This window comes from Nerophis ophidion, unplaced genomic scaffold, assembly GCF_033978795.1.
Source record: "Nerophis ophidion isolate RoL-2023_Sa unplaced genomic scaffold, RoL_Noph_v1.0 HiC_scaffold_118, whole genome shotgun sequence".
NCBI lineage: Eukaryota > Metazoa > Chordata > Actinopteri > Syngnathiformes > Syngnathidae > Nerophis > Nerophis ophidion.
In genome coordinates this window covers 51,027-78,530 of record NW_026907040.1, presented here as the reverse complement: position 1 = coordinate 78,530, position 27,504 = coordinate 51,027, and the positions used below count along the sequence as shown (strand labels likewise).

The 27,504-nt window shown below is 41.0% G+C and overlaps 3 protein-coding genes across 4 annotated transcripts in view; 1 reads left to right on the top strand and 2 right to left on the bottom strand.

The window, feature by feature from the left end:
- The window catches only part of LOC133547484 (gastrula zinc finger protein XlCGF28.1-like), a 229,426-nt gene that overhangs the window by 166,566 nt on the left and 35,356 nt on the right, over nt 1–27,504 (bottom strand). The gene's annotated exons all lie outside the window — the stretch shown is intronic.
- Nucleotides 8,222–27,217, bottom strand: LOC133547487 (gastrula zinc finger protein XlCGF7.1-like). 2 transcript variants are annotated; one of them, XM_061893174.1, is made up of 2 exons: nt 27,068–27,217; nt 8,222–9,705 (listed from the first exon to the last, which is right to left on the bottom strand). In XM_061893174.1, exon 2 carries the CDS (start codon nt 9,653–9,655, stop codon nt 8,693–8,695), a length of 963 nt encoding a protein of 320 aa, XP_061749158.1. In that variant the 5' UTR covers nt 9,656–9,705; nt 27,068–27,217; the 3' UTR covers nt 8,222–8,692. The 2 variants fall into 2 exon arrangements, 1 of the variants encoding a protein (XP_061749158.1); XR_009805511.1 differs by lacking the exon at nt 8,222–9,705 and adding an exon at nt 22,080–23,836.
- Nucleotides 14,483–27,504, top strand: part of LOC133547485 (zinc finger protein OZF-like) — a 33,568-nt gene continuing 20,546 nt past the window's right edge. Inside the window, exon 1 of the mRNA XM_061893172.1 lies at nt 14,483–15,406. The gene's annotated coding sequence lies outside the window, so the exon portion shown is untranslated. The remainder of the gene's footprint in view (nt 15,407–27,504) is intronic.

Genomic DNA, 27,504 nt, shown 5'->3' with positions numbered 1-27,504 from the left:
AAGCAGTCTGTTTTTTGTCTCTTCCTAGGGGGCGCTAGCGCGCAATTTTCATTTTTGGAGTTTGGTTGCTTAATAAGTTGGTCTGCCGCTCCATACCGATGTGTGTGTCAAATTTGGTGAGTTTTGAAGCATGTTAAGGGGGTCAAATTAGGGTGCGAAGGTGCGAGCGCGCCTTGGGTTGCTGTCCCCGAGCCCCAGGGCTTAAGACGCCTTCGTCCCACTATTTAATGCATTGTGAAAGTAATGCAGTTGTTGTATTGAAGTGAAAATATCAAGCTCCCTGTTGATTTTTGCCAAAGTATGTTAATTATTCAAATGTAGGTCTAAGTCAGACCTACATAGTGGTTTTTGTTTCATGTCTCTACGACATTCCTACCGGAAGTTACAAGCAGTTTTGTCTTTGTTTTCTTCCTAGGAGTAGTTTGTCTGTGTTGTATTCCTAGGGGGCGCTAGAGCACAATTTTGAGTTTTGGGGTTTGGTTTCTTCATTAACTCGCAATTGTTGCCAGTCCTGATGTGTGTGCCAAGTTTGGTGAGTTTTGAAGCATTTTAAGGGGGTCAAATTACAGCTCAAAGAGGCAAAAATGACATTTTTTAGGAAACTTTGCGCAGGGCGTCTTTGAAGGCGCGAAAAATCAAAACCTTAAAACTTATCACAACTTTGATCTATACTTTTAATCGGAAGGGTCCAAACTCTCTCCTGAGCGAGTTTGAAGCCGAAACGACAAACGCGCTCAGAGGAGATAACTTTTGAAGAAAGGTGACGGGTTTTCACAAAACTTTTATTTTGAAGGGGTAATTGCCAACTTCCTGTTGATTATTTCTGCTAGCTGTCAATTACTAAAATGTAGGTCTTAATGAGACCTACATAGAAGTTTTTGTTTCATGTCTTTCCGGCATTCCTACCCGAAGTTACAAGCAGTTTTGTCTGTGGTTTCTTCCTGGAAGCAGTTTTTTCTGTGTTTTATTGAAAAATTGCGCTAGAGCACAATTTTGAGATTTTTTTTTTTTTTTTTCATTAGATCACAATTTCTGCCAGTCCTGATGTGTGTGCCAAGTTTGGTGAGTTTTGAAGCATTTTAAGGGGGTCAAATTGCAGCTCAAAGAGGCAAAAATAGCGTTTTTTGGCGAAAATTTTGCTTTGAAAGGGTTTTGCAAAATTTCTGTTGGTTTTAGGTATAGGAGTTTCTGATGGGGAATTTAGGTCTAGGTCAGTTCTACATAGAGGATTTTGTTTCGTGTCTCTACGACATTCCTACCGGAAGTTACAAGCAGTCTGTTTTTTTTTTTTCGTAGGGGGCGCTAGCGCGCATTTTTCATTTTTGGGGTTTGGTTGCTTAATACGTGTTTTTGGCAAGCCTTACCGATGTGTGTGCCAAATTTGGTGAGTTTTGGAGCATGGTCAGTGGGTCAAATTAGGGTTCAAAGTTGCGGAAAAATAATAATAATAATAATAAGAAACGTTACAGATTCAATAGGGTCCTTGCATGGCAAAGGACATGGATGTCCTTTGCCATTGCAGGGCGGACCCTAATAATAATAATAAAACGCAGCAGATTCAATAGGGTCCTTGCATGGCAAAGGACATGGATGTCCTTTGCCATTGCAGGGCGGACCCTAATAATAAAATGTCCTGTCTTCAAAGATGAGAAGAAAAAAAAATATTAGCTACATATTTAATATTTAATACATGCACACAACTAAAAAAGTAACTACAGGCCAACATATAACAGTAGAAGATGAGAAACACTACATACAACTTCAAATATACATTCATTTTAAAGGCCTACTGAAATGAGATGTTCTTATTTAAAGGGGGATAGCAGGTCCATTCTATGTGTCATACTTCATCATTTCACGATATTGCCATATTTTTGCTGAAATGATTTAGTAGAGAACATCAAGGATAAAGTTCACAACTTTAGGTCGCTAATAGAAAAAGTCTTGTCTGTACCGGAAGTAGCAGACGATGTGCGCGTGACGTCACGGGTTGTAGGGCTCCACACATATTCACATTGTTTATAATGGGAGCCACCAGCAGTAAGAGCAATTTGGACCGGAAAAGCGACAATGTCCCCATTAATTTGAGCGAGGATGAAATATTTGTGAATTAGGATATTGATAGTGAAGGACTAGAAGAAAAAAAAAAAAAAAAAAAAAAGCAACGGCTCCGGACGGCGGCAGTGTGAGCGTTTCAGATGTAATTAGACACATATACTAGGATAATTCTGGAAGATTCCTTATCTGCTATTGTTTTAATAGTGTTTTAGTGAGTTTTTTAAAGATTGTAGAGACATACCTCGAGGTTGGACGGCTGCGGTGAACACGCAGTGTCACAGAGAGAAGCCGAGGAGCCAAGCTCACAGCTGCCTTTTTTGACAGCTGCTACAAGACGACAAATAATCCACTGATGTCTCCGGTTAGATATATCAATCAATCAATCAATCAATGTTTATTTATATAGCCCCAAATCACAAATGTCTCAAAGGACTGCACAAATCATTACGACTACAACATCCTCGGAAGAACCCACAAAAGGGCAAGGAAAACTCACACCCAGTGGGCAGGGAGAATTCACATTCAGTGGGACGCCAGCGACAATGCTGACTATGAGAAACCTTGGAGAGGACCTCAGATGTGGGCAACCCCCCCCCTCTAGGGGACCGAAAGCAATGGATGTCGAGCGGGTCTAACATGATACTGTGAAAGTTCAATCCATAGTGGCTCCAAGACAGCAGTGAGAGTCCCGTCCACAGGAAACCATCTCAAGCGGATCAGCAGCGTAGAGATGTCCCCAACCGATACAGGCGAGCGGTCCATCCTGGGTCCCGACGAGCGGTCCATCCTGGGTCTCGACTCTGGACAGTCAGTACTTCATCCATGGTCATCGGACCGGACCCCCTCCACAAGGGAGGGGGGGACATAGGAGAAAGAAAAGAAGCAGCAGATCAACTGGTCTAAAAAGGAGGTCTATTTAAAGGCTAGAGTATACAGATGAGTTTTAAGATGAGACTTAAATGCTTCTACTGAGGTAGCATCTCGAACTGTTACCGGGAGGGCATTCCAGAGTACTGGAGCCCGAACGGAAAACGCTCTATAGCCCGCAGACTTTTTTTGAGCTCTAGGAATCACTAATAAGCCGGAGTCTTTTGAACGCAGATTTCTTGCCGGGACATACGGTACAATACAATCGGCAAGATAGGATGGAGCTAGACCGTGTAGTATTTTATACGTAAGTAGTAAAACCTTAAAGTCACATCTTAAGTGCAAAGGAAGCCAGTGCAGGTGAGCCAGTATAGGTATATATGTATGTATATATGTATATAAAGGTATATACAGTACAGGTATATATGTATGTATATATGTATATAAAGGTATATACAGTATAGGTATATATGTATGTATATATGTATATAAAGGTATATACAGTACAGGCGTAATATGATCAAACTTTCTTGTTCTTGTCAAAAGTCTAGCAGCCGCATTTTGTACCAACTGTAATCTTTTAATGCTAGACATGGGGAGACCCGAAAATAATACGTTACAGTAATCGAGACGAGACGTAACAAACGCATGGATAATGATCTCGGCGTCTTTAGTGGACAAAATGGAGCGAATTTTAGCGATATTACGGAGATGAAAGAAGGCCGTTTTAGTAACGCTTTTAATGTGTGACTCAAAGGAGAGAGTTGGGTCGAAGATAATACCCAGATTTTTTACAGAGTCACCTTGTTTTATTATTTGGTTGTCAAATGTTAAAGTTGTATTATTAAATAGAGGTCGGTGTCTAGCAGGACCGATAATCAGCATTTCCGTTTTTTTGGCATTAAGTTGCAAAAAGTTAGCGGACATCCATTGTTTAATTTCATTAAGACATGCTTCCAACTGACTACAGTCCGGCGTGTTGGTCAGCTTTAGGGGCATGTAGAGTTGGGTGTCATCAGCATAACAGTGAAAGCTAATACCGTATTTGCGTATGACGTCACCTAGCGGCAGCATGTAGATGCTGAAGAGTACAGGGCCAAGGACCGAACCCTGGGGAACTCCACACGTTACCTTAACATAGTCCGAGGTCACACTGTTATAGGAGACGCACTGCATCCTATCAGTAAGATAAGAGTTAAACCATGACAGGGCTGAGTCTGAAATACCAATTCGTATTTTGATACGCTCTAATAAAATATTATGATCGACGGTATCGAAAGCAGCGCTAAGATCGAGGAGCAGCAACATAGATGACGCATCAGAATCCATCGTTAGCAATAGATCATTAGTCAGTTTTGCGAGGGCTGTGGAGTGATTTGCCGTGAAACCGGATTGAAAGGTTTCACATAGATTGTTAAACGCTAAGTGCTCATTTAGCTGCTCTGCAACAATTTTTTCGAGGATTTTCGAAATAAAGGGAAGGTGAGACACCGGTCGGTAGTTTACCATGAGGTCTGGATCGAGGTTAGGTCTTTTAAGGAGAGGATGAATAACCGCTTTTTTGAATGCAACGGGAACAGTGCCCGAGGAAAGTGATAAGTTTATAATATTTAGCACTGATGGACCTAATAATACAAAAAGCTCCTTGATAAGTTTCCCAGGAAGTGGGTCAAGTAAACATGTTGTTTGTTTTATTCCATTTACACGTTGTAACAATCCTTCTAATGTTATTTCATCAAAACGAGAGAAACTATTTTGGATATTTGCAGTATATACAATCGTATCTGTGTTACTATAACCCCGTTGTAGCTGGGACGCATTGTCTTTAATCTCCTTTCTAATAAGTTCAATTTTCTTATTAAAGAACTTCATAAAGTCATCTGCCGAATGGGTGGAGCTACTGGAAGGAGTCCCTTGTTGGGTTAGCGATGCTACTGTACTAAACAAAAATTTTGGATCGTTTTTATTAATGCGGATGAGATTTGAGTAATAATTAGTTTTAGCTAAGGTAAGCATGCGTTTATAAGTTATTAAACTATCACTCCATGCTTGATGGTGCACCTCAAGTTTAGTCGTGCGCCATTTGCGTTCCAGCTTTCTACATAATAATTTCTGAGCTCTAGTTTCTTCAGTAAACCATGGCGTACGCCTTTTTGGAGCCTTTTTTAACTTCAGCGGTGCTATACTATCAATGGTTTCGCGCAGGGCGTTGTTAAAGTTGTTAGTGAGGTTATCAATAGAGCCCACATACTTTGGGAACGGTGCCATTACCGAGGGCAGTAGGTCCGCAAGAGTCGTCGTTGTGGCAGCATTAATGTTGCGGCTGCTATAGCAGTTATTATTATTATTAGCTTGCCGAACATGAGTCTGAACTTCGAATTTTATAAGGTAATGATCGGACATTACTTTAGTATACGGGAGTATCATAACTTTGGAGACGGTGATACCTCTGACAAGCACTAGGTCTATCGTATTACCGCTGCGATGCGTCGGTTCATTTATTATTTGTGTAAGACCACAGCTATCAATTATAGTCTGGAGCGCCACGCACGGTGGGTCCAATGGGGTATTCATATGGATATTAAAGTCCCCCATTATAATTATATTATCGGCGTGCGTCACTAGATCAGCAACAAACTCTGAGAATTCACTAATAAAGTCCGAATAGGGCCCTGGGGGGCGGTAGATAACGGCCAGGCACAGAGGCAGAGGTGTGGCAGACTTCATAGACTTCATATATCACCATTTTCCCATCCAAAACATGCTGGTTGACGGAGAGAAAACATGTTTGCTTGACCGCTCTGTGTTAAAGCTTCACAACAAACAAAGAAACACCAGCTGTGTCTCGGTGCTAAAGACAGCTGCAATCCACCCACCGCATTATTATTTATAGTCTCCATCATTAAATGAAAAAAAATTGCAAAAGATTCAGCAACACAGATGTCCAAAATACTGTGTAAGCAGACGACTTTTAGCCGCTAGTAGTGCAACCTAATATTTCCTGACAGTCCGTGACGTCACGCATACGCGTCATCATCCCGCTGCGTTTTTAACAAGAAACTCGCGGGAAATTTAAAATTGCAATTTAATAAACTAAAAAGGCCGTATTGGCAAGTGTTGCAATGTTAATATTTCATCGGCGTGGCGCAGTGGAAGAGTGGCCGTGCGCAACCCGAGGGTCCCTGGTTCAATTCCCACCTAGTACCAACCTTGTCACGTCCGTTGTGTCCTGAGCAAGACACTTCACCCTTGCTCCCGATGGGTGCTGGTTGGCGCCTTGCATGGCAGCTCCCTCCATCAGTGTGTGAATGTGTGTGTGAATGGGTAAATGTGGAAGTAGTGTCAAAGCGCTTTGAGTACCTTGAAGGTAGAAAAGCGCTATACAAGTTCAACCCATTTATCATTTATCATTTATCATTGATTTATAAACTATCAGACTGCGTGGTCGGTAGTAGTGGCTTTCAGTAGGCCTTTAAACATGCTGTGTTTTTAAAGTACATTTAGCACATTGACTGTTTAAGTGTTTTTAAATCCCTGCAGCTTCCATGACTGTTACACACTTGTGTTTACTGACCTGATACTTATACCGGAACATCTTATTACACACAGTGCAACTAAATGGTTTCTCTCCAGTGTGTGTTCTCATGTGTGTGGACATGTCAGGCTTTCTGCAGAAACTCTTCTTACAAACAGAGCAAGTAAAAGGTTTCTCTCCAGTATGTATTCTAATGTGTGTGGACCCAACTTTTATTGAAGTATAAATTGTTTAATTGCATAAAAGTCTGGGGACATACATACAAAACAATCCAGAAAAAAAAATTACAAAAGAGAGTACTAAAGACAATTAACAGAATGGATTACAGAGACCCAACAAATGATTCATAAAGTCACACATTTTAAAAGTAAATGATCTTGAATAAAACACAAATGATGTAAAAAGTATTTTTTTTTTCCAAAAGTGGTCCAGAAGAACACGTGTTTTTTACTTTCACCTTTTCAGCCAAATAGTTCTCTTCATTTTTAAATCAAAGTACCAAAAATTACATAATAACACATGTATTTACCTGTAAAAAAAAACACTAATCTAAATGATCTAATCTATGAATGTTAGGATAATATTAACAGGATTGGGTTACACACACAACAATGATGTCACACATGTTATATGTGCTGATGTTAGAAAGTCCTTATTCAAGTTTTGACAGTTCAACACTGCAACACAACACTCTCTCATCTGTGTTTTCTCGTGTTTTATTTAAATAGAGACCTAATCCAAAACCTTCACAACAGATTGAACAGTGTGCATTCTCATGTGAACTTTGAAAGAGATCAATCAATCAATCAATCAATGTTTACTTATATAGCCCTAAATCACTAGTGTCTCAAAGGGCTGCACAAACCACTACGACATCCTCGGTAGGCCCACATAAGGGCAAGGAAAACTCACACCCAGTGGGAAGTCGGTGACAATAATGACCCAGTGGGACGTCGGTGACAATGATGACTATGAGAACATAGTACTGTGATACTGATGATACTGATGACTATGAGAACATATGAGAACATGATACTGTGAAAGATCAATCCATAATGGATCCAACACAGTCGCGAGAGTCCAGTCCAAAGCGGATCCAACACAGCAGCGAGAGTCCCGTTCACAGCAGAGCCAGCAGGAAACCATCCCAAGCGGAGGCTGATCAGCAGCGCAGAGATGTCCCCAGCCGATACACAGGCAAGCAGTACATGGCCACTGGATCGGACCGGACTCCCTCCACAAAGGAGAGTGGGACATAGAAGAAAAAGAAAAGAAACGGCAGATCAACTGGTCTAAAAAGGGAGTCTATTTAAAGGCTAGAGTATACAAATGAGTTTTAAGGTGAGACTTAAATGCTTCTACTGAGGTAGCATCTCGAACTGTTACCGGGAGGGCATTCCAGAGTACTGGAGCCCGAAATGAAAAAGCTCTACAGCCCGCAGACTTTTTTTGGGCTTTGGGAATCACTAATAAGCCGGAGTCCTTTGAACGCAGATTTCTTGCTGGGACATATGGTACAATACAATCGGCAAGATAAGATGGAGCTAGACCGTGTAGTATTTTATACGTAAGTAGTAAAACCTTAAAGTCACATCTTAAGTGCACAGGAAGCCAGTGCAGGTGAGCCAGTATAGGTATATATGTATGTATATATGTATATAAAGGTATATACAGTACAGGCGTAATGTGATCAAACTTTCTTGTTCTTGTCAAAAGTCTAGCAGCCGCATTTTGTACCAACTGTAATCTTTTAATGCTAGACATGGGGAGACCCGAAAATAATACGTTACAGTAGTCGAGGCGAGACGTAACAAACGCATGGATAATGATCTCAGCGTCTTTAGTGGACAGAATGGAGCGAATTTTTGCGATATTACGGAGATGAAAGAAGGCCGTTTTAGTAACGCATTTAATGTGTGCCTCAAAGGAGAGAGTTGGGTCGAAGATAATACCCAGATTCTTTACCGTGTCGCCTTGTTTAATTGTTTGGTTGTCAAATGTTAGAGTTGTATTATTAAATAGAGTTCGGTGTCTAGCAGGACCGATAATCAGCATTTCCGGTTTTTTGGGCGTTGAGTTGCAAAAAGTTAGCGGACATCCATTGTTTAATTTCATTAAGACACGCCTCCAACTGACTACAGTCCGGCGTGTTGGTCAGCTTTAGGGGCATGTAGAGTTGGGTGTCATCAGCATAACAGTGAAAGCTAACACCGTATTTGCGTATGATGTCACCTAGCGGCAGAGATAGGTAGTGCAAATTCTTTGCAACAGATTGCGCAAAAAAAACGTTTTTTTTCTAGTGTGTATTTTCATGTGCTCTTTCAAATTATTACTTTGTGTAAAACCTTTACCACATTCTGAGCAGGAAAACGGGTTTTCTCCAGTGTGTATTCTCATGTGTCTTTTCAAATCATTACTTTGTGTAAAACCTTTACCACATTCTGAGCAGGAAAAAGGTTTTTCTTCAGTGTGTATTCTCATGTGTCTTTTCAAATCATTACTTTGTGTAAATTTTTTACCACATACTGAGCATGAATAAGGTTTTACACCAGTGTGTATTTTTGTGTGGTTTATCAAATGTGCCTTCTGGGTGAATCTTTTACTACAAATTGAGCACAAAAATGTTTTTTCTCCAGTGTGTGTTCTCATGTGTGCTTTTAAACTTTGATTTCTTGCAAAACTTGTACCACATTCTGAGCAGGAAAAAGGTTTTTCTCCAGTGTGTATTGTCATGTGTCTTTTCAGACTACAATGGTATTTAAAGGTTTTGTGACAGTGAGAACACGTGAAGTGAGTGTTGTCAGTGTGACATGTCTTATCATCTTTAGAGTCTTCATCATCAGTGTCAGGAGAGTGTGACGTTGTGTCCTCACTATCTGATAGTGGAGCTAAGAGCTTGTCTGCTTGTGATCCTCCACAGTGGTCTCCATCAGCTTCTGTTGTCATGTGTTGTGTTGAGCTGCTGCTTGGAGGCTCCCCCCCTCCCCTCTCCTCACTTTCACCTTTCACCTCATCATCTTCACTCTTCACAATCAAATGGAACTTCTCCAACCATTCTTGACTGATGCGGTGTTCCTCCTCTTCCTCTTTAAAATGGGAGGTCAGTGGGTTATTTTCTTCCCTTTGCATTTGCAATGTATGTGGCGCCTCTTCTTCCTTCTTAATGTGGAAGGGCTGTGGCTCCTCCTTGCCCATCCTGAAGCTCCACTTCTGTTGCTCAGAGAGAAGATGTTCTTCACAGACGTCTGCAGGACACACGAAGACAAACATGGTTGAGAGGAGTCCATCTTTGTTCAGTCACATGTTAGGAGCCATATTGATAAGATTTTACCAATTCAGATTTAATTTTCAATTCTGCTTTACGATTCAGTTATTTGTGGACTTTTGCTTTCAAATTTGATAGAAAGGAGAAGAAACAGGTCGATTAGCAGCAACAGTGAGGTCTTAAGAGGCACAGACCTTACGGTTACCCCATGGGGTGTCAGAGGGCCCTAAGGACAATATTCTGCTTTGAGAATATCTATAAAATAAAAAGATTTTTGGCTATAAATTAACAAGACACTCCAAGTTATTTTGTGGTATTTCACAGAACTTTCCTCTAGAAGGTCTTAACTTCATCCATGTCAGATGAAACTAAAATGGAGCTTTTTGGTCACAATACCCTGCAATAAGTTTGGAGGAGAAAAGGTGAACACCATTCCCACCGTCAAGCATGGTGGTGGTAGTATTATGCTCTGGGCCTGTTTTGCTGCCAATGGAACTAGTGCTTTAAATTGGACAATGAAAAGAAGGATTACCTCCAAATTCTTCAGGACAACTTAAAATCATCAGCCCGGAGGTTGGGTCTTGGGCACGGTTGGGTGTTCCAACAGGACAATGACCCCAAACAAAAGTCAAAAGTGGTGAAGGAATGGCTTAATTAAGGTTTTAGAATGGCCTTCCCGAAGTCCTGAATTAAACGTGTGGACAATGCTGAAGAAACAAGTCCATGTAAAAAAAAAAAAAAATTTAGCTGAACTGCACCAATTTTGTCAAGAGGAGTGGTCAAAAATTCAAGCAGAAGCTTGTGGATGGCTACCAAAAGCGCCTTATTGCAGTGAAACTTGCCAAGGGACATGTAAGCAAATATTAACATTGCTGTATGTACACTTTTGACCCAGCACATTTGCTCACATGTACAGTAGACCCATAATAAATTCATAAAAGAAGCAAACTTCATGAATGTTTTTTGGAACCAACAAGTATGTGCTCCAGTCACTCTATCACAAAAAAAATAAGAGTTGTAGAAATTATTGGAAACTAAAGACAGCCATGACATTATGTTCTTTACAAGTGTATGTAAACTTTTGATCACGACTGTACATACATACATACATACATATAAACCCACACAAACATAGACACTAGGGATGTCGCGGAATGAACAATTATTTTCCCGGTTATCATTTTTATCGTGGTATTTTTCAAATTTGCTGCAAATGTTCTTAAAGTACTTTTTTTTTAACACGTTTTTTTTTTTAAATAACACATTGAAAAGTATGTACTTAGTAGAAGAAACATTATTGTAGATAACGTCACATTTAACTCCAGTGGAATTTAAATGTGCATATGAAAGCACAAAGTAATATGGCAGAAACTAAAAACATAAATAAATACAAATAATTGTGCAAGATGGCACATGATGGCTGTTGAGTAAATGTGATCTCATTGTAATGAATGCTGTTTCTGTGTATCAAGAGAGAGGCTTGCTGTTGTTGTTTTGCGCCTCCAACAGGTTATATACGGTAGTGCAGGCTCGCGTGTGTTATCATCACGTGATCTCTTCCGGTTCACTTCGCGCGAGAGAATATGAGGGACTCACAGAAAGAAGCGCGATGAAGTTGTGTTCTATTTTCCACAGTTACCGATGTTTTGTTTCCCGGTGCTGTGAGGCATTGTACTGAACCATCCTTAAAATAAACCATCTTCTTTCTTTTATATTCAACTTGAGTATTCATTGAAGATGAGTGAAGAAAGAAGAAACCCAACAGGTTATGGGCCCAGACATGCAACGGGAGGAAGATGGCAGCGCCTGGTCTTCGATGGAGACGAGGACAACTACGAACTTTGGGAAGTAAAATTTCTTGATCGCATGAGACTTGAAGGTTTAAAGGACACAATACTTTCCTCTGGTGAAGTGGACCCAGAGAAGAATGCAGAATGTTTTGCAGAGCTAATCCAGTTCCTCGACGACAAAAGTCTGTCGTTGGTGATGAGAGACGCTGCTGACGATGGTCGCAAAGCACTACAAATTTTACGGCGCCATTATGCCAGTGATGGTAAGCCAAGAATTATTTCCCTGTACAACGAATTGTGTTCCCTGAAGAAAAACTCAGAAGAAACTATTACAGACTACATCATTAGAGCCGAAAAGATTGTGACTTCTTTAAGAAATACAAAGCAAGTAATAAGCGATGAGTTGAGCATTGCTATGGTTCTGCGGGGCCTACCGGAACCATACAAACCATTCGTCATTCACATGACACAGAGCAACGATGAAGTGACTTTTGTGGAGTTTAAGAGCAAACTACGAAGCTACGAAGAGACAGAGAAATTTGAACACAAACCAAATTCAGACAACGTAATGAAAGTGGACATAGCGTCAGCAACCTGTTATGGATGTGGGAATCGTGGACATTTTGCGAGAAATTGTCCCCACAAAACAACACCAAAGTGGTGCAACTACCACAGAAGCACAACACATACAGACGAGACGTGCAGAAGAAAAACCAAGCCTGACTCTGCTAAACAAACTATGGAGAAAGAAGAAGATTCAAAGGAAAGTGGAACCTCCTTTGTGTTCCAAGCCAGTCATTTGGTGCTTCCAGACGGCATCAAACAAAATGGACTGATGGTGGACTGTGGGGCGACGTCACACATAATCACTGAGAAGAGTAAATTTACACGATTTGATGATACTTTTAACCCAAACAAACACTACATGGAGTTGGCCAATGGAACAAGGAAGAACAACGTGGCTCTGAAGAGAGGCGATGCAGTGGTTCTTCTACGCAACACGGAAGGGAAAAGTGTCCCCGTCACACTGAAGAATGCCTTGTTCATCCCACTCTACCCACAAGACTTCATGTCGGTGAAAGCAGCCACGACTGATGGAGCTCAAGTGATCTTCGAAGAAGGACAAAACCTGCTCATCACGAAAGAAGGAAACACCTTCAAGTTAGAAGTACACGAGAGACTGTACTACCTCAAAACGGTAAACCATCAAAAACCATACGATGACTCTGTGCATGACATGATGTCAAAAGACAAAGTGAATCTATGTTGTGATGTGAAAACATGGCACGGGATCTTGGGGCACTGCAATGTGAATGATGTGTTGAAGCTTCAAAATGTTGTGACAGGCATGACAGTTACAGGAGATACAAAGATAGAATGTGACATTTGTACACAAGGAAAATTCACTAACACTAGGAACAAATTACCTGATGTCAAAGCTAGTGCACCCCTAGAGCTGGTGCACACTGACCTGGCCGGCCCCATTGACCCCATTGGATTAGATGGGCATAAATATTCAGTCTCATTTACTGATGATTATTCAGGGGCAGTATTTGTTTACTTCTTGAAGAATAAGAGTGAAACTACCCTTGCGACAGAGAAGTTCATTGCAGACGTTTCCCCATATGGCAACGTAAAATGTATACGCTCAGATAATGGAACTGAGTTCACTGGAAACAATTTTCAAACACTTTTGAGAGAGAAAAGTATCAGACATGAAACTTCGTCACCTTATTCTCCTCATCAAAACGGTACAGCTGAAAGACAGTGGCGAACACTGTTTGAAATGGCAAGGTGTATGCTACTAGAAAAAGAGTTACCAAAAACATTATGGCCTTATGCTGTTCAAAGTGCCGCCCATATTCGGAACAGATGTTACAATGACAGAACAAAGAACACACCATATTTCATGCTAACTGGAAAGAAGCCCAACATTTCAAAAATGTGGGTGTTTGGCTCGGAGTGTTACGCATACACTCACACTCACAAGAAACCTGAACCAAGGTGTGAGAAAGGAGTATTTGTGGGCTATAGTAAAATTAGTCCAGCATACTTGGTCTATGATCCACAGTCAAGAAAAGTGTCAAAACACAGACTGGTAAAATTCACCAAAAAGAACACTGCAGAAAAAGACACACAAACAAATGCATATGACTTGGACATCCCAGATTGCGAAAGCAATGAAACCAAACTACCTGACACTGTGTCAGAAAAATCAGGGAGCTTCGAAAGTCAAACTGTACCACAAAATGATGTTGACAACCAAACACAAACTCTGGAAGTAGAGGAAGAGGTGGTGTTAGATGATGCCACAACTAACATAGAGACTAGGATAGAACAAAGAGGTCGTTACCCAAAGAGAGAGAGAATTGTTCCTCCAAAATACTTAGAGGAATATGTAACAAATATTGATGATTCCAATGAAAGCCATGACATTATTGATCACTGTTGCAGGGCAGTGTGTGGAGTCCCACAGACGTATAAAGACACCCTGATGTCATCAGAGGCAGCCAGCTGGGAAAAAGCCATGAAAGACGAATTGGCATCTCTCAAAAAAATGACACATTTGAACTAACAACATTACCAAAAGGGAAAAATGCAATAGGCGGAAAGTGGGTTTATGCCCTCAAAGAAAACACAGAGAAAGGACAGCTTTTCAAAGCTAGATATGTTGCCAAAGGATACAGTCAAACTGAAGGTATAGATTATCAAGAAACATTTGCACCAACTGCAGACATTACTTCTGTGCGTGCATTGATGCAAATAGCTGTTCAAAATGACCTCACCGTCCACCAGATGGATGTGAAAACGGCATATTTACATGCCCCCATTGATGAAGAGATATACCTAGATCAACCAGAAGGTTTTCAGAAAACATCGGACACAGGTGAAAAACTAGTATTTAGGTTGAAGAAATCAATCTATGGCCTAAAACAATCAGGAAGAAATTGGTACAAACCTCTAAATGACCATTTAAAGTAAAACAATTTCAAAAGAAACCTATCTGATCATTGTGTCTACCGAAAACAAACAGAAAATGAAACAGTCATTGTCATCATCTGGGTGGACGACCTGATCATTGCTGCAAGTAGCAAAGAAGCACTTGAGCAATTCAAAAACATAATGAAAGCCAAATTCAACATGAAAGACCTCGGTAAGATATCTTATTTCCTGGGTATTCATTTTGAACAGAAACAGAATGAAATCAAGATGGATCAAAAGATGTACATACAAAAGATGCTTGAAATGTTTGGCATGTCAGAATGCAAACCTAGAAGCACTCCTGAACAGAAAGTAGAACTGAACAAAAATCCAGTTAATAGACAGAGGTCAGACATATTGATGTCAAATATCATTTCATTCGTGAGGCACTCACTGAAGGGAAAATGTAATTGGTCTACTGTCCTACAGAAGACATGGTTGCAGACATCTTAACCAAACCTACTACAAGAGTCAAGATTGACAAATTCAAATTATTATTTTTTTTGGAAACTAATGTGTTTCACTGTTTCATGGTCATGAGATCAAGGGGGGGTGTTGAGTAAATGTGATCTCATTGTAATTAATGCTGTTTCTGTGTATCAAGAGAGAGGCTTGCTGTTGTTGTTTTGCGCCTCCAACAGGTTATATACGGTAGTGCAGGCTCGCCTGTGTTATCATCACGTGATCTCTTCCGGTTCACTTCGCGCGAGAGAATATGAGAGACTCACAGAAAGAAGCGCGATGAAGTTGTGTTCTATTTTCCACAGTTACCGATGTTTTGTTTCCCGGTGCTGTGAGGCATTGTACTGAACCATCCTTAAAATAAACCATCTTCTTTCTTTTATATTCAACTTGAGTATTCATTGAAGATGAGTGAAGAAAGAAGAAACCCAACAATGGCCATAAGATGTAAGTGCACTTTTTGTCCTGGTGTAGAACAATAGTGTTGATACATGAGAGGTCTAGTCTTACACATATCAGAGAACACCTCTCAACTCTTTGAAAGTTTGCCAATGAAATATGACAGCACTGCAGTGAGCTCTTTTGCATAAGCAGCTGCTTCTGGAAGACATCAGGTATTGTATGTGTGATGTTGGTAGATGATGATGTACTGTAAGTGTGGCATCCAACTTGCCCTCTGCACTCCCACTCTGTAAATACGGATTATGTTATATTTATTAGAAGATGATTATTATTATAATCATCTGACTGACACACACACTCTAATGTTAGTCCTGTAAAAACTAAACAAGTTGCAGTGTTTCTGCTAGGATTTGATTTTAACACTAAGTTTAAAAGTAAATAAAGTAGCTCTGCTACAGTACGTGTCGCTTTCACCGATAGCGTCCAGTAACAGTGGTTTTCAACCACTGTGCCGCGGCACACTAGCGTACCGTGAGATACAGCCGGAAATAGTCTAATTTCACCTACTTGGGGTAAAAATGTTTTTTTGCAAAGCAATAATTATAGTCTGCAAATGATGTGTTGTTGCTGAGTGTCTGTGCTGTCTAGAGCTCGGCAGAGTAACCGTAAAATACTCTTCCATATCAGTAGGTGGCAGCCGGTAGCTAATTGCTTTGTAGATGTCAGAAAAAGCGGGAGGCAGCGTGAAGGTAAAATTGTGTCTAATGCTTAAACCAAAAATAAACAAAAGGTGAGTATCCCTAAGAAAAGGCATTGAAGCTTTGGGAAGGCTATGCAGAACCAAACTAAAAATTAACAGGCAACAAAGTCAACAAAAACAGAATGCTGGACGACAGCAAAGACTTACTGTGGAGCAAAGACGGCGTCCACAATGTACATCCCAACATGACATGACAAACAACAATGTCCCCAAACAGAAGGATAAAAACAACTGAAATAGTCCTGATTGCTAAAACAAAGTAGATGCGGGAAATATCGCTCAAAGGAAGACATGAAACTGCTAAGAATAAAAAGAGAAAAGGACACCAAAATAGGAGCGCCAGACCAGAACTAAAACACTACAGACAGGAAAACCGCAAACAACTCCAAATAAGTCAGGGTGTGATGTGACAGGTGGTGACAGTACACCTACTTTGAGACAAGAGCTATAGTCATGCATGCTTGCTTATGCTTTAAAGTCATATCCAACAATTGCGACAACGACTTTTTACTGTCAAATGAGTTTAGTTTTTTTAATGATTTCTGTTGGTGGTGTGCCTCCAGATTTTTTCAATGCAAAAAATGTGCCTTGGCTCAAAAAAAGGTTGAAAATCACTGCAGTAACAAGACACTATAGGCAACACTTAAGAAAGTGTAACTAGAAGAATGTTTGACGGACCAACGTTAGTAATAACAATAATAATAATGGATTAGATTTTATATAGCACTTTTCTACTATTAGATACTCAAAGCGCTCACAGAGAAGTGAGAACCCATCATTCATTTACACCGCATGGTGGTGGTAAGCTACATTTGCTGCCCTGGGGTAGACTGACGGAAGCGAGGCTGCCAGTTTGCGCCTAAGGCCCCTCCCACCACCACCTATCATTCATCATTCATTCATTCACCAGTGTGAGCGGCACCAGAGACAAGGGTGAAGTGTCATGCCAAAGGAAACAACGACAGCGATTTGGCTGTCAAGAGGCCGGGAGCGAACCTGCAACCCTCAGGTCTTTGGCACGGCCTCTCTACCCACTACGCCATGACATGACATGTTCATTTTGGCTGCTGGTGGCAGGAGCTCTGTGCTCTTGTGTCATCCTTTTGGGTTCTGGATGTTTCCTTCTTGTTTTCATGCCTTTTGGTTGGGGACCCTTTGGGACTGTGTGACAAGGGGTGACTCTTTGGTGACTTCTGCGAAGCTTTTTTGTGAACTTCTGGATCTGCCTCCTTGGAGCGTTTTGGCAATGGAGACCAGCTGCTGGGTCTCTGCCACACCAGAGTCTGTTTGGAGAGATTGGAGGAGATGCGGATGAAGAGACAGGACTGCGGAGCTGGCACTGAGAGCCGGGACGGACAAGCTTCACAGTGTCTTGGCTGAATGAGCAGGTATCGGACACCTCGGTCTCCTTGGACGTATCCACGCTCATCCATGCAGACTGGACACTGGCCAGGAGTTGGTGGGCGGCCGAGGGTGGAGTTGGCTCTCTTGGTTGCTTTGTTGGGTCTGCTCCTGTCTATGGCCATGTTCCCCCCAACCCAGCAGACGATGGCGTGGGACACTGCAGAGGTCACCACAGTCTATATGTTTTGTTTTTTATTTTTGATGATTTACTTTTGTGGCTGTGTGCAGAAGTAACTGGTTGCATCAGCTCCGCTCTTTTAATGTCTTTAAAGGGGAACATTATCAACATTTCAGAAGGGTTGAAACAAAAAAAAATCAGTTCCCAGTAGCTTATTTTATTTTTCGAAGTTTTTTTCAAAATTTTACCCGTCCTGGAATATCCCTAAAAAAAGCTTTAAAGGGGAACATTATCACCAAACCTATGCAAGCGTCAATATATACCTTGATGTTGCAGAAAAAAGACCATGTATTTTTTCAACCGATTTCCGAACTCTAAATGGGTGAATTTTGGCAAATTAAACGCCTTTCTTTTTATCGCTCTTTTAGCGATGACGTCAGAATGTGACGTCATCGAGGTAACACACCCGCCATATTAATTTTCACATTACAAACACCGGGTCTCAGCTCTGTTATTTTCCGTTTTTTCAACTATTTTTTGGAACCTTGGAGACATCATGCCTCATCAGTGTGTTGTCGGAGGGTGTAACAACACTAACAGGGAGGGATTCAAGTTGCACCACTGGCAAGAAATCTGCCGCCAGACCCCCATTGAATGTACCAGAGTGTCTCCACATTTGACCGGCGATGCTAAGACAGACATGGCACAGAGATGTATGGATAACCTGCAGATGCATTTGCAACCATTAAGTCAACGAAATCACAAAGGTGAGTTTTGTTGATGTTGTTGACCTATGTGCTAATCAGACATATTTGGTCAAGGCATGACTGCCAGCTAATCGATGCTAACATGCTACGCTAATCGATGCTAACATGCTATTTACGCTAGCTGTATGTACATTTGAAACTAGATACCCACATTTAATGTGAAACAAACACTTACCAATCGACGGATTTAAGTTGCTCCAGTGTCACAAGATGCGAAAGTCCTGATCGTTTGGTCCGCACATTTTACCGGCGATGCTAATAAGGCAGCCATGATATGGGCCACTTCATTAGGTACACCCATGCTATGGCCGAATAGCGTCAATAGCTATTCGCTCAATAGCTTCAATTTCTTCTTCAATTTCGTTTTCGCTATCTGCCTCCATACTCCGACTATCTGTTTCAATACATGCGTAATCTGTTGAATCACTTAAGCCGCTGAAATCCGAGTCTGAATCCGAGCTAATGTAGCTATATCTTGCTGTGGTAACCGCCATGTTGTTTGTATTGGCAGCCCTGTATGACGTCACAGGGAAATGGATAGTGGTTTCAAAGATAGCGAGAATAAGGCACTTTAAAGCTTTATTTAGGGATATTCCGGGACCGGTAAAATTTTGAAAAAAAATTCAAAAAATACAACAAGCCACTGGGAACTGATTTTTATTGTTTTTAACCCTTTTGAAATTGTGATAATGTTCCCCTTTAAAGTGCTTGATTTTCCCTATTTGCTTAAGCCACTGTCCATTTCCCTGTGACGTCACATAGTGATTCCAATACACACAACGTGGCGGTTACCACAGCAAGATATAGCGACATTAGCTCGGATTCAGACTCGGATTTCAGCGGCTTAAGTGATTCAACTGATTACGCATGTATTGAAACAAATGGTTGGAGTATGGAGGCAGATAGCGAAAACGATATTGAAGAAGAAACCGAAACTATTGGATAGCTATTGCCGCTATTCGGCCATGCATACTATGTTAGCATCGCCAGTAAAATGTGCAGACCAACCGATCAGGACTTTCGCATTGACACTGGATCAACTTAAATCCGTCGATTGGTAAGTGTTTGTTTAGCATTAAATGTGGGTGGAAGGAAACGCTGGATGTAAATATAGTTTAAATGTACATACAGGTAGCCTAAATAGCATGTTAGCATCGATTAGCTGGCAGTCATGCCGCGACCAAATATCTCTGATTAGCACATAAGTCAATAACATCAACAAAACTCACCTTTGTGATTTCGTTGACTTTATCGTTGGGAATGCATCTGCTTTGAGTGTCGCAGGATATCCACACATTCTTGCCATCTCTGTCGTAGCATCGCCGGTAAAAACCAAACGAGGGACTTTCGCATCTCTTGATACTGGAGCAACTTAAATCCGTCGATTGGTAAGTGACCTAAATCGCATGTTAGCATCGATTAGCATACCGTGCTAATCGATGCACATTCTATGTAAATCAACTTGAATCCGTCCCTGATGGTGTTGTTACACCCTCCGACAACACACTGACGAGGCATGATGTCTCCAAGGTATCGGAAAACAGTCGAAAAAATGGAAAATAACAGAGCTGATTTGACTCGATGCGTGTAATGTGGTAGGGAAAAATGGCGTTGAGTACCGATGTAACGTCATGTTCTGACGTCGTCGCTCCGAGAGGGATAAACAGAAAGGCACATTTTCACACAATCACAACACTTTACACTCACACTTGATCTCTACTTAGTGATGTGTTTTGACCACTTCCGCCTCTCTTTGTTAGCAGCTAACAAGCTAAGCTAACTAGCAGGCTAAGCTAGCTCGAGAAGCATCAAAGTGCGCTCAGACTAATATAACCGGATGCAAACAGTTATTAACGATGTTTACTCTATTTACTAGAGTGTAATAAAGGACATATATGTGTACATGGAGGCACAGATTAAGAACACTGAACTGTGACGACTGCAATAACGTCTTCACCGTCAGACGCCATCTTGCTTTATCATCGCCGTGTTTGGTTCGCGCGCAGTGTTGTCAGATCTCGCGAGAGAACCATCTAGGCAGCTCCCTCTTCCAGATCTCGCAAGAGAAACAAGTAAGCGGCTCTTTTCCAAATCTCGCGAGAGGAATAAGTACAACCAGCTTTCCAACCCCAGTAAAACTATTTTGTTATAAACTATTTACTTATTGTGAAAATAAAAGTAAACTTTTCCATTTCAAATTTTCAAAACAAAGACTTAAAACTTATTTCTGTAAAAATATTCAAATATTTAACAATGTATTGAAAGAACAGTAGCATAAGGAAAGAAAAAAAAAGAAAAAAAAGAAATATTACACTCATGATATTATTTTTGTCTTTGATGTTAATCGTTTTTATAATGTATTTTAGAATGTGGGATGTTTTCATGTTCTTTTTAAATTTCCTTTACTTATATATAAATGTATAATATATATATATATATATATATATATATATATATATATATACAGACATAAATACATCCATCCATCCAATTTCTACCGCTTATTCCTACATATATATATATATATATATATATATATATATATATATATACATACAAACATAAATACATCCATCCATCCAATTTCTACCGCTTATTCCCACATAAATATATATATATATATATATATATATATATATATATATATATATATATATATATATATATATATATATATATATATATCTGCGTATGTGCAATGACAGAATTTTAAAAAAATATATTTGGTTTACATTTTCCTAGTAAACAAAACAGTTTGACAGCATTCTCCAGTGGAACATTCTGGAGAAACATCCTGGATAATTTTGGATCAAAGTGAGTTACAAAGGTAAACTTTTTGAATGATTTCACTTTATTTGTGATGATTTATCTCTCTGCTCAGTCCATTTTTTACCAAATTAAATTGAGGGAAGTTTTCACGCCTGCTGCCACCTTGTGGTTTGTATTGTCAGTTTCCCTCTTTTGGTGCAGTTGACCTTGTTCTAACGTTTCTCCTCCCTCGAGAGTTCCTGTGTTGCCCTTGTGGGCGGAGTTGTGGGACGTGCACAGCTGCTTCCAATCGACCCTGGTGCTACTTAAACAGCACCTTGACAGCTGGATGGCACTCGGTGAATCCGCTCCACGCCAGTTGATTCCATGCTTTGAGTATTTTGCCACCTTGGCCATTCCCAGTGCCATCCATCTTGGTGTTGTTTTGTAGTGTGCACGTCTTGTAACTCCAAACCAAGTTAAGTTTATTTGTGTATAGAAGTAGCTTTTGTTCTTTTTTCCACGATGCACATTTTGTCTTCTCTTTTTCGCACTGTCGCTTTTTGTTTCCTCCTGTTTGGATTGTTTTTGTGAGTAGATTTCCGCAGTAAAAAGAAGTGTTTTACTCAGCGTCCTGCACATCCTTGGGTTCCTCTTTACTGTGTTGAACAGCACTCTGACAGAAGGAGTTTCTCCAAAATGCAACACCCTTTGGCATACAAGTTTGTGATTAAAGGCTATACATACGAAATGAAAGAGACAAGTGGTAGGAAAAAAATGGATGGATGTACAATAGAGCTCTGTGTGATGATGTACATTATTGACTTTTCCCTAACATTCCAAACTTTCCCATGCTTTCTAAAATTGATAATGGTTAACGGATTTTAAAAAAGGGGGGAAAAAATACTTTAAAAAACAATGGTCATGTGTAGTTTTTTAATAAGAAATCTACATTATTAAAAACTAAATTATCCTTCATAACCTTCAACATTTGTTGCCATTTTCTCAAATCTACTTATTGCATGAAGGGAACATACATATAAAACAATATTCATATTACAAAAGAAAGTAATACAGATTAATTAAAAAAATTGATTATTGAGACCCAACAAATGATTCATAAAGTCACACATTTTAAAAGTAAATGATCTTGTATAAAAGACAACTGCTGAAATGATGTATAAAGTAAATAATAATATGCTTCCAGAAGTGGTCCAGAAGATGTTTCAGATGCGAATCAGTAAATATGAACTAAGAGGGATTTATGTGTACTCAAAAGCAAAGGTATGAACACATGTAAAACAAATATGTACATCATATAAAGGAGTTCATCTATAACATCATTAATAATTAAAAATGATATCTGAATATATCTATACACAAGTATTTCTAACAGGATTTGTCCTGTTTATTCTCACCTTTGCAGTCAAAGTGTTGTGTTCATTTTTAAATAAAAGTACACCATGTTGTATATTAAACATGTACTTGACTGAAAATAGCAATTAACTGATACATCAAATCTATTAATGTTAGCATCTATGTGCTGGTGTTGTTAGAAGGTCAAAGTTAAAGATTTGACAGTTTATTTCAAATCCTGCAGTTTCATTTGCTGCTGCTGTTCTCACCAGCACACTTGTGTTTCTTACACTGCTACTTAGAAGACAATCTTTCACCACACACACTGCAACTCAACACTTTCTCACTTGTGTGTGTTCTCATGTGTCTTTTCAAATACGTAGTTTGTATAAAACTTTTACAACATACTGAACATGTGTAAGGTTTTTCTCCAGTGTGTGTACTCATGTGTGTTTTTAAATAGTGCCTTCGAGTAAAATCTTTACCACAGATTGAACATAAAAAAGGTCTTTCTCCATTGTATGTTCCCATGTGTTCTTTTAAGGTATGATTTGTTATGAAACTTTTACCACATTCTGAGCAGGAAAAAGGTTTTTCTCCAGTGTGTATTCTCATGTGTACTTTCAAATTGATCCTTAGAGTAAAATATTTACCACATTCTGAGCAGGAAAAAGGTTTTTCTCCGGTGTGTGTTCTCATGCGTCTTTTCAAATAACTAGGATATTTAAAAGTTTTGTGACAGAGAGAAGATGTGAAGTGAGTGTTGTCAGTGTGACATGTCTTATCATCTTTAGAGTCTTCATCATCAGTGTCAGGAGAGTGTGACGTTGTGTCCTCACTATCTGATAGTGGAGCTAAGAGCTTGTCTGCTTGTGATCCTCCACAGTGGTCTCCATCAGCTTCTGTTGTCATGTGTTGTGTTGAGCTGCTGCTTGGAGGCTCCCCCCCTCCCCTCTCCTCACTTTCACCTTTCACCTCATCATCTTCACTCTTCACAGGGACACCAGTCACTGGCATCTTGGTGACATCAACCTCCTCCAGTCCTTCAAGATGCTCTCCCTGCTGACTGATGCGGTGTTCCTCCTCTTCCTCTTTAATGTGAGAACTCAGTGGGTCCACTGATTTCTCTTTAAAAAGGGGTGTCAGTGGGTCCTCCTCTTCCTCTTTAAAAAGGGGTGTCAGTGGGTCCTCCTCTTCCTTTTTAAAATGGGGCATCAGTGTGTATTCCTCTTCCATCTTAATGTGGGAGGGCTGTGTTTCCTCCGTCTGCATCCTGAAGCTCCACTTCTGTTGCTCAGGGTGAAGATGTTCTTCACAGACGTCTGCAAGACAAACACAGCATCTCTGCTCAGTCACACAATGCATTCACTACTTTGACATGCACTTAGGAAAAACAAGTTATCGTATGAACTGTCTTGAAATCTCAGTGACGCACAAACACGCTGCTCTTTACAACATTTGTCACAGGAAAAGAAACAAAAACCAGGACGACAGGAGTTTTTACTATGGATGGACAATATGGTTTAAAAAGGATTTTGCGATGTATTACTTCATATAGAATTACTTATAGAACCATTTTAAAACAGACCCATTGCCTCCTTGCTTGGCACTCAGCATCAAAGGTTGGGGGTTAAATCACCAAATGATTCCCGAGTGCGGCCTCCGCTGCCCTCACCTCCCAGGGGGTGAACTTGGGGATGTGTCAAATGCAGAGGATCATTTCACCACACCTAGTGTGTGACTACCGTTGGGACCTTAACTTTAACTTCCATAGGGACTGTGAATGATTCCAAAAAGTGCAGTTCCCCTTGAAATGAGAAAAACAAGATATCATGTGAAGTGAAGTGAATTATATTTATGTAGCGCTTTTCTCTAGTGACTCAAAGCGCTTTACATAGTGAAACCCAATATCTAAGTTACATTTAAACCAATGTGGGTGGCACTGGGAGCAGGTGGGTAAAGTGTCTTGCCCAAGGACACAATGGCAGCGACTAGGATGGCAGAACTGGGATTGAACCTGGAACCCTCAAGTTGCTGGCACGGCCACTCTACCAACCAAGCTATACCGCCCCAAGTAACAAAAACAGAATATATCAATAACAAAATGCCTCATAGCAAATGTAATGAATTCATCTTAATACTGTCCTTTTTGAGGCTTTACCTTTTAAAGGGCAAAGTCCTCTCAGGGTCTTTTGTCCTAATGACTGTCTGGTTCAAGTGAGGAGACTATAATTTAGAAAAAAAAAATATTTACAAATGGACAACAATAAGTCACTAATTTTTACAGGTAGCTAAAGTTGGGATATAATTAATATAATGAAGGATGAAGTGATTAAGAAATGTTTAATATAGATAAGAATAGGCCGTGCAACTAATCATATGTCCTGAGTTCCAGTTGAAAGTGGGTGCAAGTTCATGCCCACGCACACACACTCTTATCGCCCACATTCTTTACACTGTTTACGTGGCTTCTTGGCCGAGGTCTGAAGGACAACACCAGATATGAAGTCAGAGTCCAGGGAGAAAAAAAGCACCGGTGAATGTCGCACAGAAAGAACCTTCCTGGTGTTACCTGACGGCACGACCACCGAGCTTGGACACCACTACAAAGGCACCTCCGTGCTCGTGCTCGTACCACCTGGCTTGGTAGCCTCGTACCCGCCTACCAAGCCAAAGACTTAGGTCCAATCACGAAACAGGGCGTAACTGCTGCTGATTGGACCGACACGCAGATACCACATTTTCAAAACTCCCCGTTGTCAATTAAAAACATAGCTATGGGCTGCACTTTGGACACACCTGCTGTAGGCTACAAGGAGCGAGCAGCTACACAACAGCTAAGCTAAAACAGCACTTTTAAGCATATCAAATAATTATAGTTGCTTAATACGTACACAAAGTCTCCAAAACAGAAGTCTGACAGAACGTATCCAGTAACAAACGTGTCCGCATCATTCAACATTGTGAGCCATGAGCTTGACTTCATGAATTATTGTGGCCACCAGGTGTTGTGAAAGATCAAATAAAACAATTGCAAAAACATCCGTCACAAGGTTAGTGTTTTTTATATATTTGTGTCAATATGTAGAAGCATCCTCAGCCTTCCCGGGAAGGTCTATTCAGGTGTACTGGAGAGGAGTTTATGCCGCATAGTCGAACCTCAGATTTAGGAGGAACAGTGTGGTTTTCATCCTGGTGGTGGAACTGTGGACCAGGTCTATACTCTGGGCAGGGTTGTTGAGGGTGCATGGGAGTTTGCCCAACCAGTCTACATGTGTTTTGTGGACTTGGAGAAGGCATTCAACCGTGTCCCTCGGCAAGTCCTGTGGGGAGTGCTCAGGGAGTATGGGGTATCGGACTGTCTTATTGTGGCGGTCCGCTCCCTGTATGATCAGTGTCTGAGCTTGGTCCACTTTTCCAGTGAGGGTTGGACTCCGCCAAAGCGCCGATTCTGTTCAAAACTTTTATAGACAGAATTTCTAGACGGAGTCAATGAGTTGAGGGGATCCGGTTTGGTGGCTGCAGGATTAAGTCTCTTCATCTGGCTAGGAACTTTAGCACTAACTGGATCGGTTTGCAGCCGAGTGTGAAGCGACTGGAATGAGAATCAGCACCTCCAAGACCGAGTCCAAGGTTCTCGTACAGAAAAGGTTGGAGTGCCATCTCCGGGTTGGGGAGGAGACCCTGCCTCCAAGTGGAGGAGTTCAAGTACCTCAGAGTCTTATTCACAAGCGAGGGAAGAGTGGATTGTGAGATTGACAGGCGGATCGGTGCGGCGTCTTCAGTAATGTGGACGCTGTATCGATCCGTTGTGGTGAAGAAGGAGCTGAGCTGGAAGGCAAAGATCTCAGTTTACTGGTCGATCTACGTTCCCATCCTCACCTATGGTCATGAGCGTTGGGTTATGACCGAAAGGACAAGATCACGGGTACAATAAGCTGAAATGAGTTTCCTCCGCCGTGTGGCGGGGCTCTCCCTTAGAGATAGGCTGAGAAGCTCTGTCATCCGGGAGGAACTCAAAGTAAAGCCACTGCACCTCCACATCGAGAAGTGCCAGATAAGGTGGTTCGGGCATTTGGTCAGGATGCCACCCGAACGCCTCCCTAGGGAGGTGTTTCGGGCATGTCCGACCGACAGGAGGCCACGGGAAGACCCAGGACACGTTGGGTAGACTATGTCTGCCGGTTGCCCTGGGAACGCTTCGGTATCCCCCGGGAAGAGCTGGATGAAGTGGCTGGGGAGAGGAAAGACTGGTGTTTCCTTGCTTAGGCTGCTGCCCCCGCGAACCGACCTCAGATAAGCAGAAGAAGATGGATAGAAGAATGGATGTGTAACACAACTTGATGTTCCTTGAAAACAGCGTCCAGTAGTTGATGTTGTCGCTCCTTCTCCTCTTTTGTTGGACAAAGTTCCTCCTTGTACTCTGCTGTAGTTTTTTTTTTCTCTAACATCACAAATATTTCTTCAATGGCAGCAGTTAGTCGCTGATTCAGCAACACTCACATCATTTGTAATGTAGACATTTTCACACAATAAAAACACTTTACACTTACATTGGATCTCTGCTTTGATGTGTCGATCACTTCCGCCTCTCTTTGTTAGCAGCTAACAAGCTAAGCTAACCAGCAGGCTAGGCTAGCACGTCAAAGTGCACTCAGACTAATGTATCCGCATACAAACAATTAATGACGACGTTTACTGTGTTAAACGACACACATGTGCACATGTACGTTGTAATTAAGACCTAGGAACCATATTAACCAAAACAACGTAATGTCCGCCAGACGCCATCTTGTTTTGTTTTTCCTCTTGTGTGACGTCATCGAGGTGTTCTCAACCGCGGAACAAATGTTGGCCAAACACGTGTTTCACTGGGACAATAGTGAGTGGTACACACTTCCTTCAAACACGTGTTTCACTGGGACAATAGTGAGTGGCGCACACTTCCTTCAAACACGTGTTTCACTGGGACAATAGTGAGTGGTGCACA

Coding starts and splice junctions, on each gene's coding strand:
- LOC133547487 (XM_061893174.1), bottom strand. CDS start 9,655: ATGGGCAAGGAGGAGCCACAGCCCTTCCACATTAAGAAGGAAGAAGAG.